Raw genomic sequence first — 16,960 nt, 5'->3', positions numbered from 1 at the left:
AAACAAAAGCCTTAACTATGGTCAAGAAAGAGCAATATAAAAGATCTGGGAGTAATCATGTCGGATGACCTTACTTTTAAAGTACACAAAACAGTAGGTCATAACTGCAAGAAAAATGACATGTTGGATAACAAGAACCTTTCACAATAGAGTTGCCATACCAGTGATGATACTTTCTAAGACATTAGTGCTCTCTAGAATGGAATGTTGTTGCACAATAACAGCCATATTTAAAGCTGGGGAAATTGTTGACCTGGAGTGCAAAGATCTTATACTGCCAGAATCACTCAATAAAACGTCTATATATATCGGGGGCTCCTTAACAATTTTAAACCTGTTTTACCTAGAAAGCAAACAGGCGATGATGATTTAGATTCAGCTACTCGGAATAAAAAAAGCCAAAGTTCATTCCATACACCTGCCAACCCCCCTGTTTATAAATGAAAAACAGTTTATACGCGACTCACAACTGACGACGTTCGAACACTTCCGGAACAAGTGCTTCACTGACGACTTTTGTTCGAAATAGAACGCTGTAAATGCTTCACCCACGTACTACAAATACAAATAATCGCCAACAGAACCTAAACACCTAACCTAACTTAACCAGTGCCTAAATATGTACAATATGCTAATATATTATACCATTAATTTATATTTGAGAAAATTCCCGTTTTGAATGAACAGCATGTAAAAGTTTATGAATGCGTCTGTGGGGTCGACCGCTGGATGGACTTGAGTTGAGGACGGGTTGTTCACCCAGTAGGTTTCACCCAGCTAGTTTTATTTGGTTGCCGACTGGCAGCCAAATAAAAGAAAATTTGAATTATTTTAAGATCTTCCTTCAATTTCTCTCCTGGAATATAGATCTATTACAGGGAAGGTAAAATTATGTTAACTTTCACTTCAGGAAGCCGTCAGTACAATCGACACATAATATAAATCACTGAACATTTCAGTCCGTCCTCACACTAGGCTGTTTATAGCAGCGGCCGTCCTCCCCAGACGCATTCATCAATTTTAACATAATGTGTATTAAAAATTGGTTTGTTCTCATATGTAAATTAATATTATCCATATAAATAAAAATGTAAATGTTCGTTTGTTCAAAATCGCTAATCTCCGAAAGTTCTTCATAGATTGCTTTGAAATTTTGACACAACGTTCCATTCGCATCCGAGCGTGTTCTTATATGCATACTACATAGATGCCACGTCTGTGATGGGTAAAAAACATACTTTTTTTGAAAAACTGTGTTTTTCATGTGTTTTGCATGTGAGGGGAAATCATCGAAACCTCTTTACCGATTGCTTTGAAATTTTGACACAACGTTGCATTCGAATAGGCGTGTGTTTTTATATACCTACTATATACATGCCTCACCTGTGACAGGAAAAACCATGCTTTTTTTTAAAAAACAGCGCCATCTGTTGGACATAAGAGCAGGAGTGGTGGATGGTAGGGAGGACATGGGGACGGAAGACGGAGGGAATGGTGGGAAGTATGAGGGGAAGGGGGAGTGGGGGGTGGTGTGGAGGATGAGGGGACATGGGAGTGGGGAATGGTGGGGTGGACGAGATGGGGGAGTGGGGGGACGGTGGGGCGGTCGAAGGGATGAGGAAGGGAGAATGGTAGTAAAGACAAGAGGACAGGGAAGTGGGGAATGGTTGGGAGGACGAGGAGACAGTGGAGGGGGGAATGGTGGGGACACGGGAAGGTTGCTGTGGCTCAGGAAAGTGTGAATGCATTGCTGAGTCAGAGCAATGCATAGCTGGGTACAGCTTGTTTTTCATAAAAATTCTATGTATAGCTAAGCATAGGTTAGGTTAGGTGTTTAGGTTCAGTTGGCGATTATTTGTATTTGAAGTACGTGGGTGAAGCATTTACAGAATTGTGTTCGAACAGAGGACGTGAGCGAAACACTTGTTTCGAAAGTGTTTGGACGTCATCATTTGCGAGTCGTGTGTAAACCGCTTTTCATTCATAAACAGGGGGGTTTGGCGGGTGCATTAACGAGCTTGGATCTTTGTATGCGAGGACGGACTGGAACATTTAGTGGTGGCAGCGGTGAGATGGGACGGAGGCCGTGTTTATACTGGCGATAACCTGAATGAATTCACAATTTTTATTGTAGTTATTTTTTCCACTCATTTAGTTTGTTGAATTGAATGATTAAGTTTAGGTTTATGGCCTCTTAATCCTGAAGGGCGTTTGTCACATATACACTTCGTTTTCTAGTGTAAAAGATAAAAAGATAAGAGGTGAGGTAATTATGAGAAGAAAATGCTAAGCAAGTATGACAATATTGTACTTGAAATGCATACGAGGACTGGCTTAGAGCTGGGATATGAGTAGAGTGAAGAAATCACTTGGACCAACAACTTGGACCTTCAGTCATCGAATGCATGCTATGCAAGAAGCAGTTCGCTAGTTCACAATTATTTATATGTACACCTTGGCCCAACAGACATACGTACCTTGTTATATCTACCTTGGAGATGAACCACCAAGAAGCACTATTTACAGCCGCGTCGTCTCACCTGAAAAGAAAGATACAGTAATTAAAATATAGGATATTTGAGTAGCAGTCTTTCTTGTAGACTTACGTTATCGAATATAACAGAAAGGATGAGGTCAATGATTCTAGCAAGAATCTTCTCGATTTTTATCAAGTTTTTCTTCACTTTAGACGTAGAAAAATTATACAAAAGTTCATGTTAGTTTTATTATAGGTGGACGCTATGAGATGCGTTTAGTTGACCCCTGTCAACATTATCAAAGGCAGAGTGCAATTAAGAGGTTACAATTGTAGAGCAGCTGAACATAAAACAGGGTGGACGAGGTGAATCACCTCACCATCGACCAATAGGCCCACTGCAGCGTTTTAGTGATGACTTGGGCCGTATGTTGAATGTTTCGTCGTGTTCTCTGCACCGCCGGGTACCCCATCTTATTATACGAGGCAAATCTTGTCATTATTAATTATTATTAATATTAATCATAATAATAATGTTGCCATTATTACTCGAGATTAAAATATAACATTTAATTTTCAACGTGGTGTCTCATGAAGCAAACTCGATATTTCGTGAAGATTATAATATAATGAGGCAGCCCGCGGACCTGGTGGTTTATGATTATATTCCTCCAAATTACAAGGTGTCAGCTGATGGGCGAGTCTGGCTGATGTGTGTACACCACAGACGCCACGGCCGCCATCTTGGGGTTCACACACCAGAGGCAACACAACATGGCCGCCATCTTGGGGTTCACACACACCAGAGACAACACAACACGGCCGCCATCTTGGGGTTCACACACACCAGAGACAACACAACACGGCCGCCATCTTGGGGTTCACTCACCAGAGACAACGCAACACCATCTTAGGGGGCTCAATGCCTGCAACTTCTGCTAAGTTCAGACCGCCACAGGTGACCAAAGACGGACTCACGACTCACATGAAGGAACCATTAATTACCGATTAATTTCGCAGATTATTCTTAAATCACGATGATGGTACCGACAGTGAGTCCGTAATTGGGCAGTCTTAAAATAGCCTCAATACTTTCCGATATTGTAATTGTTACGTCTCTCAGTCCGACCTTCCCTGCGGCGGGGAGTCCTTGAGGGCACCTGCCTGACGCCGCTGGTCAGCGGGACCTCTGGAGGTCCCAGGCGGCGGCCCGTGTGTCTTGTACTGTGTCGTTAACATGTGTCAAGTGTTCTCCGTGTTGGGGAGGGGTCAGGTCAGCAGCTGTGTAGTTTAGATTTAGCAAAGACCTGGGTAAATACTGGTTCGGTAACAGGGTTGTTGATTTGTGGAACCAATTGCCGCGTAACGTGGTGGAGGTGGGGTCCCCTTGATTGTTTCAAGCGTGGGTTGGACATGTATGTGAGTGGGATTGGGTGGTTATATATAGGAGCTGCCTCGAATGGGCCAATAGGTCTTCTGCAGTTACCTTTATTCTTATGTTCTTATTTGTAGGTGTGGAGAAACGATTGGGTGATTGGCAGCTCCCTTATACTCAACTAATTGTGCTTGCGGGGGGTTGAGCTCTGGCTCTTTGGTCCAGATACTCTTGTGGCACTCTTCCATATGGTCGAAATGGTTTACTGCTGATAATTAAGTAATTATCATTAAATGTTAATTCTGATCATTTACCTTACCTTGTGGCACTCCACTTGTCACAGATGTTGCCCCACAAGTTGTTGCCAATTGTCATCTTCGCTGTTGTGTACCCCATGAACCCATGAATTGTGGGGTTCAGTCCCTGAGCCCATTATGTGCCTCTGTAACCCTTTCCACTACCGCCCACAAGATGGGTATGGGGTGCATAATAAATGAACTAAACTAACTAACTAATGCTGTTGTGTTCTCGACTGTGGTTCGCTGTATGGCAGTGAATCTGTTGGAGTGTTGTCATATGTATTTCAGATCTGTATGCCCGACCTTTTTGTCGAATTCTTTCGTTACATATCTGAGCGCGACGCTGCCTGGCTCTCCTTTGGGCGTGGAATTGGTTATCAGCCCATAAATCAGGGCCAAAGTTGTCTAGGCCGCCCTCTGCTGTCTGTAGCCATACATATATATATATATATATATATATATATATATATATATATATATATATATATATATATATATATATATATATATGTATATATATATATATATATATATATATATATATATATATATATATATATATATATATATATATATATATATATATATATATATATATTTGTTTATACTCCCACCCACCCCCCCCTCCTCCTCGTTCTTCACCCGTGTATTAGCTGATCTCTAATCCTCACCTGGCTGAGGATTAGAGACTATTGTCTCTAATCCTCAGCCAGGTGACACGAGCAGGGAAGTTGTTCTGTAATTTGCTGATTCATGACGTCGTCATCACACAAAATTCTCTCATTGGGAAGTTTATCAATACTTTGTTTATTTTACTAATGCCAGGTTTCTTGTCCTTATGAACCGTCTTCTGAGTGATCAGAGGTTCACAGGTGACCACTCAGGTCACGTCAAGGTCAACTGTTTGGGCGCGTAGGAAGAGGGCCAAGTGGTGTGGGATAGGGACTAGGGGAGCGATGGATGAGTAGGATAAGGATAAGGGACAGATTGTACAGGATGAACCATCCGGAGGTCAGGTGAACTTCCCTACCAGTAAGATAAATTGTTGCCAACCAACACAAACCAAAGTTTGTACGGGTTGCCCCGCTCCTGTGTCAGGTATCTTGAGGTTATCTTGAGATGATTTCGGGGCTTTTTAGTGTCCCCGCGGCCCGGTCCTCGACCAGGCCTCCACCCCCAGGAAGCAGCCCGTGACAGCTGACTAACACCCAGGTACCTATTTTACTGCTAGGTAACAGGGGCATAGGGGTGAAAGAAACTCTGCCCAATGTTTCTCGTCGGCGCCTGGGATCGAACCCAGAACCACAGGATCACAAATCCAGCGTGCTGTCCGCTCGGCCGGCCGGCCCCCTTCCATATTTATTGTTAAATATAACAATAGAGACCAAATATATTTTAACGTCTGGAAAGAACAAACTCTACAGCAAAAACCTTCACTTTCAAGTGTTTAGAAAAGTGGTTATCTTGAGATGATTTCGGGGCTTAGCGTCCCTGCGGCCCAGTCCTCGACCAGGCCTCCTTTTTGTTACACATCCCCAGGAAGCAGCCCGTAGCAGCTGTCTAACTCCCAGGTACCTATTTACTGCTAGGTGAACAGGCGTATCAGGGTGAAAGAAACTGCCCATTTCGTTTCCGCCTCCACCGGGGATCGAACCTGGAACCTCAGGACTATAAATCTCGAGCGCTGGCCACTCAGCTGTCAGGCCTCCTGACAATTGCAACACTGTCTATTACTTCGTGCCAATCATTCTGGAAGGATATGTGGAAGCTGGTCAGAATTGCATTTCACCTTTGTGAATGCACATTAATGACCCTGTGTAAAAGAACACATCGACCACTTTATGTAGGGCAGACATAAAGTATCCATGTGTATCCATGTATTTATGTCTGTAGGTTAGATTACCATTTTAAAGGCACTGCAATCACCTTTTGTGGTTGATTGTTCGATAAATCCCTGAACTAATCCCTGAAATCCCTGTTTAACAGATCTCTCACCCTGTCCACGGAGGACGGAAGAAAATGTAAATAACTGGTTAGCATTGTAAATGTGTGGCCACGTCTGTGGTAGAAAATAATAATAATAATAAAAAAAATCATTCTGGAAGAAAACAATAAGATGGTCATTTTAGTGAGACAGTTGGCACTGATTCCCGGAGCCACACCCCACCCGTCACGGCTTTGGCCCCCAGGTGGGGCGGGGTGGGGTGGGGAGATTATGGTGGGGAAGGTGGTGGTTATGGTTGTGGCAGTAATGGTGGTCGTGATTGTGGGATAGTGGCAGGGGGATGGTGGTACTAATATTCTTGCTGTTCAAGCGCTGGAACTTGTGATATTCCACTTCAGGTGTGGACAGTTGCAGTACGAACGGACGAGCACGTGGCCCTGACAGTCCAGGGAGGATAGGACAGAGGGACGGAGGGACGGAGGGACGGAGGGACGGAGGGACGGAGGGACGGAGTGGAGGGAGATGAGGTCTCGTTGCAACATCAATCTCCATAAATTAAAAACATTCTTGCCGGAATATCTTTTGACATACTTCAAACACGCGGTCCAATAACCTGTAATTAATCCATCCAGCTAACTGAGGGAGACGGTTTGTGTTGCAGGCGTTGTGACCTTTGACCTTTGTGACCTTTGACCTTTGTGACCTTTGTGTAGCACGGCCAGTGTTGCCCTGGCGAGGAGTGGGGGGGGAGGGAGGAAAGTCTGCCAGTGTTGCACTTTGTGTGGGTAGGTTAATTTATATTTTTATTACGATATTCAAGTGTTGCCACCACGGCAAGGGCTACATATACCTGGAGCATACCTGTAGCAGGTTCCGAGAGTTCTTCTACTCCCCGAGCCCGACCTAGGGCCAGGCTCCACTTGGGATATATATATATATATATATATATATATATATATATATATATATATATATATATATATATATATATATATATATATATATATATATATATATATATGCGAACAAGGGAGATTATGTATATATATATATATGTATATATATATATATATACATACATATAGTCACATATATATGTATATATGTATATATATATATATATATATATATATATATATATATATATATATATATAGAGAGAGAGATTATGTATATATATATATATATATATATGTGTGTGTGTGTGTGTGTGTGTGTGTGTGTGTGTGTGTGTGTGTGTGTGTGTGTGTGTGTGTGTGTGTGTGTGTGTGTGTGTGCACTCACCTAATTGTGCATGCGGGGATTGAGCTTTGGCTCTTTGGTCCCGCCTCTGTGTGTGTGTGTGTGTGTGTGTGTGTGTGTGTGTGTGTGTGTGTGTGTGTGTGTGTGTGTGTGTGAGTAGGCTGCGTGGACACACACAAGCGAGGGTGCAGAGTAGGGGGAGGTTGATGGGAAGACCAACACTCCCTGGTGGGTAAGTACAGGAAGGAGGGGGGGGGGTTGAGTTGGAGAAGTATGATGTTATGAATACATAATACACGTTATTACAGCCAAAGTATGATAAGGATTTTTGTTTTAACTTTTTGGACATCAGTGTTTAATTGTTTAACATATAGTAAGTAAATAACACAAAAAAAATTCAGAGTTAGTCTCTTTTAACAATGAATATTATGAAGCACTGAAAAACTTTATGGGGGGAAAACAAATCCCCAATTTCAGACTTGACAAAAATCGAGGAAGGGGGGTCGCTGTAGATGCCAATATTTCTTGAAGTGTGGCATTGCTCTTAGCTGGTTACTGCCGCTCGTTCAATGTTTACCTATCCCCCTGTAATGAAGGACTCGCCGCAACTACATCATTGTACTGTCCCCTCTCCGTGCCTCCTTCACCTCCTCCCCCCCCCCCTTCCCTCTCTCCTCCCCTCCCTTTCTCTTCCTTTCTCCCCCCCCCCCCTCGCTGCCCCAGCATGCACAACGTCCAGCTCTCTCCTACCACCAATGTAACATGTTGTGTTATTAAAGGGAAAAAAAGGTAGGTGGCGGCGGCCACTCCCTACTACTCTCCTGTCTTCCTGTCCCCTTCCTACCATCTGTTCCCTTCCTACTTATATAACCACCCAATCCTTCCTTATCTCTCTCTCCCCTTCTATATCCCACACCTTCCAAAAATATCCCCCCCCTTCTGCTGCCTTCCTTGCCTTCTTAACCACCAGTCATCTTAATCTGTCTGTCTGTCTCTTACCCTGCCTCTCTTATTCCCTCCCTGCCTGCCTCTCTCATTCCTTGCCTCTCTCATTCCTTGCCTCTCTCATTCCTTGCCTCTCTCATTCCTTGCCTCTCTCATTCCCTACCTCTCCCCCTCGGCTACTTCAATAACCCATCAGTAAACTTGTGTCGCCACTTCCACGAGAATTTATGAGGCGGAGAGCAGTAGGCTGGTGGGAGTGGTCCACGCCTCATTACTGCCGCCGCCGCCCCCCCTCATGACTCGCTCACTGCTTCCTTCCCGTCTGCCCCTCTCTCCCCTTCCCTCACCCCTATTATCCCACTTCCCTCCCATATTCCGCCCCACTAAATAACAACCCTCAAGAGACAACCTGGTCAGTTGTAATGTTGGATTGAGGAAGTGGGGAGCGTGGAGGAGGAAGAGGGGGAGCGTGGGGGAGGAAGAGGGGAGAGTGTGGGAGGAAGAGGGAGTCACTCTTCCTTTTAGAAAGGAGGACGGGAGAGGGGAGGAGGGGAGGGGAGAGTAAAGAAGATGGAAAGATGCAGATGACGGGAAAGGTTAGAGGGGTGGGCTAGACCAGTGGGACGCCGCCCCCCCCCCTTCCTAACCCCCCCCCTCCTAACCCCGTCACATTTAGTGCTGAACTTTCGAAAATGTTCAATACCAAATTAAACACAAGTGGAAGAATGTGATGAACATCAAACAGCATTTTTTCCCCCAATTTTGGTGCTGGTCTTTGTCATCATCATCATCACCATCATCATCATCATCATCATCATCATCATCATCATCACCATCATCATCATCATCATCATCATCAGCAACCTCGCCAATTTTCACTGTCACTCACTTTAAGACCCACCACCACACAACCAAATTTATGCCCTTGTTGATTCGACATGAATAAAAATAGTTATTTCACCTCCATACAAATTTTTACATTTAAGAAACACCTATTTTCACCTACAACATTCTCGTATTAATGAAAAACCCTAACACCATCACTTCATATTTTATGGGGGGAGTTAAATTACAATTTAGCTCCCCCCATACTACAACATTACAATTTACAAAATCGACAATTAACCAAGATTAGTTTTTAACCAGAAGCAAAACTACTCACCCCTATTTTAGGTGTACTGTTATAAGGTCTACTGTTAAAAGCACCTTTACCATTAGCTCAGGCCCCAGCCAGCCACACAGGAACGAGGGCTGAACAGGTAATGGTGCATACACCACTGGTTCCCAAACTGGGGCCCATGGCCCCTAGGGAAGGCCTTTTTACAACACGTAGAGGACCATAGGATGAGGCAGTGCAAGTTAGTCCCCACAAACTCGTGTAACATTAGAAAATGAGAATTTAAGCAAATGTTTATTCACTAATGATGAAAATATCAGTAATTTAATCCAGTTATACACCAAGTAACAAACTCATTAGACCGTCAGACAAAAAATACATTACACAAAACGCCAGACAAAACACAACACACAAACAAACCCAAGACAAAACACCTAACCTAAACAAACCAGAGACAAAACACATCACATAAACAAACCAGAGACAAAACACATCACATAAACAAACCAGAGACAAAACACCTCACACAAACAAACCCCAGACAAAACACGTTTCACAACATAATTTAAACTCTTCAGTAACCTCTCACCCCCTTAATAACCTGGCCAGCAGGTTCGCCACACCACGATCATCAACACAGGCCCATACGTAATAGTTACAAGTATTACAGTCGTAACTTGAAATGTTCACCCGGTGTACATAAGCAAATTTACAAAGGTTCAATACCCATTTCAGCCCCCCCGCCCACCTACTTGAAGGTAGGGATATGGGGTGGAGGGGATAGGCGGTGGGCGTAATGACCTACGGTAAACTGTTCACCTTTTATACCCATCTGACCTGTACAAAGTAACAATATCCCACCAGCCTCCTGATGTCAGAGGTGACCATCCCGGTGGATGGTGCAGAAGATGAGTCACAATAACGTGGCTGAAGATGTGACGACCAAACCACATCAGAAGATGGTGAAACGACGACGTTTCGGTCTGCCTTGGATCATTATCAAGTCGTTTCTCCATCTTGTGATGTGTGGCTGGGTCGTCACAGTGAATGATGTTCTGCTACACGGTCATTGTACCAAAACATCATCACCATCATCATCGCCTGTTTTTGGCCTCCATTTGGAGGATGTACAGTACTATAATGTAACATTAAATAGACAAAACAACAGCCTGGTGGACCAAACTCTCGCAAGTCCAGCCTGGCCTCGGACCGGGCTTGGGGAGTAGAAGAACTCCCAGAACCCCATCAACCAGGTATCAACCAGACTCAACCAGGTATACTGTCTGGTATCAACCAGACCAACCAGGTTGATACCAGACAAGAGTCTGGTATTGATAACAATGTCTTGGGATCCTCGCCCTAGGGCAGCCTTGTTGTCTCCCGCTGTACATCTCTGCGGCACAGAAAATGCTATCATTCCCCCGCCCCTCCTCTCCCTCAAACTTTGTTTTGACAGCATCTTAGGAAAGTCTTGAAGGTCACAACAAGCCTGCCGACTCCTTACCGAGTCATCAAGTAACCTTCAGGACGTCTCTTCCCTGGGTTGTCAAAGGTCAAACCACCGCTTGAAGGCAATTACAAACCATTCACTACACCTTGAAGACACAAACAGCTAAAAAATTAACTATCTAGAGACAAAAATTGTCTTACAGAGTTTGTTATCTGAACAAGTTTTTTGTAAATTTTAAGTTTTCTCCTGAAAGATAAGACTTGGAACTTTAGGGTTGTTGATCTTAAAGTTATATAACGATGCAAACTGGGTTCAAATTGTCAAGTATTGCACTAAAGTCATAATGTCCACTTTGAGCAAACTTTGTCATTTCAAGTAATGCTTTACTGCAAAACTGATAACAAGGCACATGCCAGACATCACCACAGAGCTCCTGATGCTCTACAAGCAGCCAGACACCACCACAGAGCCCCTGGTGCTCTACAAGCAGCCAGACATCACCACAGAGCTCCTGGTGCTCTACAAGCAGCCAGACACCACCACAGAGCCCCTGGTGCTCTACAAGCAGCCAGACACCACCACAGAGCCCCTGGTGCTCTACAAGCAGCCAGACACCACCACAGAGCCCCTGGTGCTCTACAAGCAGCCAGACACCACCACAGAGCCCCTGGTGCTCTACAAGCTGCCAGACACCACCACAGAGCTCTTGGTGCTCTACAAGCAGCCAGACACCACCACAGAGCCCCTGGTGCTCTACAAGCAGCCAGACACCACCACAGAGCCCCTGGTGCTCTACAAGCTGCCAGACACCACCACAGAGCTCCTGGTGCTCTACAAGCTGCCAGACACCACCACAGAGCCCCTGGTGCTCTACAAGCAGCCAGACACCACCACAGAGCCCCTGGTGCTCTACAAGCAGCCAGACACCACCACAGAGCCCCTGGTGCTCTACAAGCAGCCAGACACCACCACAGAGCTCCTGGTGCTCTACAAGCAGCCAGACACCACCACAGAGCCCCTGGTGCTCTACAAGCAGCCAGACACCACCACAGAGCCCCTGGTGCTCTACAAGCTGCCAGACACCACCACAGAGCTCCTGGTGCTCTACAAGCTGCCAGACACCACCACAGAGCCCCTGGTGCTCTACAAGCTGCCAGACACCACCACAGAGCCCCTGGTGCTCTACAAGCTGTCAGACACCACCACAGAGCTCTTGGTGCTCTACAAGCAGCCAGACACCACCACAGAGCCCCTGGTGCTCTACAAGCAGCCAGACACCACCACAGAGCCCCTGGTGCTCTACAAGCAGCCAGACACCACCACAGAGCCCCTGGTGCTCTACAAGCTGCCAGACACCACCACAGAGCTCCTGGTGCTCTACAAGCTGCCAGACACCACCACAGAGCCCCTGGTGCTCTACAAGCTGCCAGACACCACCACAGAGCCCCTGGTGCTCTACAAGCTGTCAGACACCACCACAGAGCTCTTGGTGCTCTACAAGCAGCCAGACACCACCACAGAGCCCCTGGTGCTCTACAAGCAGCCAGACACCACCACAGAGCTCCTGATGCTCTACAAGCAGCCAGACATCACAGAGCTCCTGGTGCTCTACAAGCAGCCAGACACCACCACAGAGCTCCTGGTGCTCTACAAGCAGCCAGACACCACCACAGAGCTCCTGGTGCTCTACAAGCAGCCAGACACCACCACAGAGCTCCTGGTGCTCTACAAGCAGCCAGACACCACCACAGAGCTCCTGGTGCTCTACAAGCAGCCAGACACCACCACAGAGCTCCTGGTGCTCTACAAGCAGCCAGACACCACCACAGAGCTCCTGGTGCTCTACAAGCTGCCAGACACCACCACAGAGCTCCTGGTGCTCTACAAGCAGCCAGACATCACCACAGAGCTCCTGGTGCTCTACAAGCAGCCAGACATCACCAAAGAGCTCCTGGTGCTCTACAAGAAGCCAGACATCACCAAAGAGCTCCTGGTGCTCTACAAGCAGCCAGACATCACCAAAGAGCTCCTGGTGCTCTACAAGCAGCCAGACATCACCACAGAGCTCCTGATGCTCTACAAGCAACCAGACACCACCACAGAGCTCCTAATGCTCTACAAGCAGCCAGACATCACCACAGAGCTCCTGATGCTCTACAAGCAACCAGACACCACCACAGAGCTCCTAATGCTCTACAAGCAGCCAGACATCACCACAGAGCTCCTGATGCAATGAATAACATGGGTATGGAATAAACTCACCGTGGAGTGGGCGGGTAGAGTGAGCGGGTAGAGTGAGCGGGGTAGAGTGAGCGGGTAGAGTGAGCGGGGTAGAGTGAGCGGGTAGAGTGAGCGGGGTAGAGTGAGCGGGTAGAGTGAGCGGGGTAGAGTGAGCGGGTAGAGTGAGCGGGTAGAGTGCGCGGGGTAGAGTGAGTGGGTAGAGTGAGCGGGTAGAGTGAGCAGGGTAGAGTGAGCGGGTAGAGTGAGCGGGGTAGAGTGAGCGGGGTAGAGTGAGCGGGGTAGAGTGAGCGGGTAGAGTGAGCGGGGTAGAGTGAGCGGGGTAGAGTGAGCGGGTAGAGTGAGCGGGGTAGAGTGAGCGGGTAGAGTGAGCGGGTAGAGTGGGCCAGTAATCTCCACAGTTCCTGAACACGGCCCCACCCTGGAGTCTCCTAAATGCTGGTCGCTCCACTTTAAATATTAACACAGTCATGCAGCTTATCAGCAAAGGGTAAATGTCGGCCGAAGAGTGTTCTCCAGAGCTTACCAGAATATTCCATGAATATTGGCTCTGTGGATCTGCCAAACTCTTTACAAAAATCCGATTTGTTTAGTCTGGGAAAATGCAATTATCCTTTACAAAAAAAAATCATAGACATCGATTTGCCTTTTGGGAGTGATTGTCTGACGCTACTGTGTGAGGGAAGGAGGGGGGGGAGGAGGGGTGATTGTGTCCGACACTACTGTGTGTGCGGGGGGGGGGGTGATTGTGTCCGACACTACTATGTGTGCGGGGGGGGGGGGTGATTGTGTCCGACACTACTATGTGTGCGGGGGGGGGGGGTGATTGTGTCCGACACCACTGTGTGTGGACAAAATCCAACACTGTTTGGGAGAGTTCACGGCTGTTGCTCGACTGCCTCAAACACACTCTTTTTAAGAGTACAACAACAACAACGGTGCCGCATATGTTGTGTCTGCGCACAGAGGTGTCAAGTGCGCACATGCGCCCTCTCCCCCCGAGATTTAACCCCCCCCCCCCGCTCCTCCAGACTGTAATAACCAGAGGAGCAATGAATGATTCCTGTCCTACACCGCCATCTGTTTGGTGACGTCATGAGTAATTACACCCCCTGGCGCTTGTTAGGGCGTGACCGACCCCTCGCAAGTGGGTCAGTAAGCACAAGGGCTGAGTTTTAAGTAGTTCACAAGTACCTACTTTACAGCCGCCTCCGTATTGCTACTTAAAAGAGAAGCAACAGGCATGCACGATCAGTAATAGATTCATGCAATTAATCTATCAAACGAACTACAACATACAATTACTGCACCAAGGCATAAGAGGGCAACAGGAAGGCAAACGCTTTCCCCAAGTCAAAAAAAAACAAGACCTAGAAACCTCCTAGGTTCGAATCCTCGTCACGGCCCTTGTGGATTTGTTCAAGACCTAGAACTATCAAGGGGCTCCACACAACAGAAGAGACCATGCCCAGGAGCTGAAGCCCGACCCGTAGGAACATTTAGATGACTATGGTCTCGCGCGCGCTCACGAGCACACGCACACGAAGGGTGATAAACCTAATAACCGAACAACCAAGAGACAATATAATTTAACAAAATAACACCACACACCTTCCCCAAAGAATACCTCCCCTCCCCCCCCCCTCCTCCCCTAAGAATATTTCTCTCATCCTCTTCCCTATGAAATCCTCTCCAATCCCCCTTCCATAAGAATACCTCCCTCTCCCTTAAGAATACCTCCTTCTCCCCCTAAGAATACTCTCCCCACTCCCCTAAGAATACCTCTCGTCCTCCTCCCATTCCCTAAGAACACCCCTCACCCCCCCCCCACACCCCTCCCTCAAGAACACCTCCAGAAATACAATCACAATACCGCCAGGGGAGATTCCTCAACACTGAATTCCAGAAATAGTTGACGCGCGTCCTCCCAGAATTAGCGGAACGCCTTCCCCCCAGCACTGGTTCAGGTGTGTGTGTGTGTGCAGCCCAGGTTGGAGCCAATTGGGCAGCCGACCCAGTAATTCAAGATCAAAGCGGCCCTCGGGCCACGGCTCGCTGCAAGAGGTGGCACAGTGCCAGGAGAATAAACAGTGTCAACGCTGCCAAACACAACGGAAACAACGGGAGGTATTGATGACAGGCCAAACAGTCAGAGATGTTGCTGGTGTCACAGTGAAAAAAACAGAAGCCCAATAAAATGAAACAAGCAAACATGAGGACAACAAACGCGAGCGCTTGAGTGAGGATGACTCAGAATACCAGCATAAACGACTCGATAATAAAAGTCAACAAGCGGCCTTTTTTACAATCTTAGTTTAGTGGGGAGTGGGGGGGGGGAAGAGTGTATGGGTGTGTGTGAGAGTGAGAGAGTGAGAGTGTAAGTGAGAGAGTGAAAGAGTGAGAGAGTGTGAGTGTGTGTGAGTGCGAGACAGAGTGAGAGTGTGAGTGAGAGTAAGAGTGTGAGTGAGAGAGAGTGTGTGAGTGTTTGTGTGTACTCACCTAGTTGTACTCACCTAGCTGAGCTTGCGGGGGTTGAGCTCTGGCTCTTTGGTCCCGCCTCTCAACCGTCAATCAACTGGTGTACAGGTTCCTGAGCCTACTGGGCTCTATCATATCTACACTTGAAACTGTGTATGGAGTCAGCCTCCACCACATCACTTCCTAATGCATTTCATTTGTCAACCACTCTGACACTGAAAAAGTACTTTCTAATATCTCTGTGGCTCATTTGGGCACTCAGTTTCCACTTGTGTCCCCTAGTGTGTGTGTGTGGTTGTGTGTGTGTGTGTGTGTGTGTGTGTGTGTGTGTGTGTGTGTGTGTGTGTGTGTGTGTGTGTGTGTGTGTGTGTGTGTGTGTGTGTGTACACACGCAGGTACGCACCACGCGTGACACCTGTCCAGTCAGGTGAGAAATATGACCAGCATGCTTTATCAAACAAACAAAATTGCGTCGAAATACATTCATTTTCAATAGCAATATTGGAGTGAACAAATGCTTCTGAGCGCCACTCAACTATTGTAACAACATTTACATACCAAAATAATTTCATTTCGGGATCTCTCTCTCTCTTGCAGAGATCAATTATTGCACATGTCACTGCTGCAGCAAATTAATTATTAATCATCTGTCAATGTTGAAATTAATTATTCCACGGTTTCCATTTTTTTAAGTTATTTCTCATTTTTTTTAATCCGACGTTCTGAAAGCACCAATGTCACCTAAACGTCCGACTGAGGGTTAAAGAGGTCAAAGATTTTGTAATTTATTTCATCATAAAGTAATATCTCTGTATTACAAAGTCTTGCGCAAGAACTTTATTTTCAGTTTTTGGACGAGGCCTGGTCGACGACCGGGCCGCGGGGACGCTAAGCCCCGGAAGCACCTCAAGGTAAGGTAGGTTCCCACACAACTATCCCTTGTTGTACTCCAATAGGCAAGTTCTTTACCTTACAGTAATCCACGCCTTTACCACATATTAAGTCCCCGATCGCCAATTTTGGTAATAATTATTAGTAAAATATCAGCTATACCAAACCCCTTACCTAAACGAGGTTAATCACTCTACCACCCAGTTCTCCGTTACTTTCTACAACGTAAACAAGAACTGGTCACGTGTGGGAGAAGATCCAGGTCTAGACCATAGTGGTGGTCCATCGTTCCTCGAGTGTCACAGAGTGAGGAGTCATGTTGGTATTTCCATATTTCCCGTTCAGCGCATCTTTCCCAGGGGAGGTGGGGGACGGGGTGGGGAAAGGTGTTGGGGGGTGCATGGATGGCTATGATCCCCACCCCAACCCCCACCTTCACCCCACTGAGCCCCAGGAGGTCCCCCTGTTCCCCCCAGCACTTCTTGGTGTACCTCTCCTACCTTC

General features: G+C 46.6%; 1 protein-coding gene across 1 annotated transcript; it reads left to right on the top strand.

The window, feature by feature from the left end:
- The first annotated feature begins 11,258 nt into the window (after window positions 1–11,258).
- On the top strand, window positions 11,259–13,085 carry LOC138367782 (proteoglycan 4-like). The gene has a single exon (XM_069329745.1). The coding sequence runs from the start codon at window positions 11,259–11,261 to the stop codon at window positions 13,083–13,085; it is 1,827 nt and encodes a 608-aa protein (XP_069185846.1).
- Window positions 13,086–16,960: the final 3,875 nt, after the last annotated feature.

Source organism: Procambarus clarkii, chromosome 23, assembly GCF_040958095.1.
Source record: "Procambarus clarkii isolate CNS0578487 chromosome 23, FALCON_Pclarkii_2.0, whole genome shotgun sequence".
NCBI classification, from domain to species: Eukaryota; Metazoa; Arthropoda; class Malacostraca; order Decapoda; family Cambaridae; genus Procambarus; species Procambarus clarkii.
Note: the sequence above shows the minus strand (reverse complement) of the source record. Positions and strands in the feature narration are given on the sequence as shown.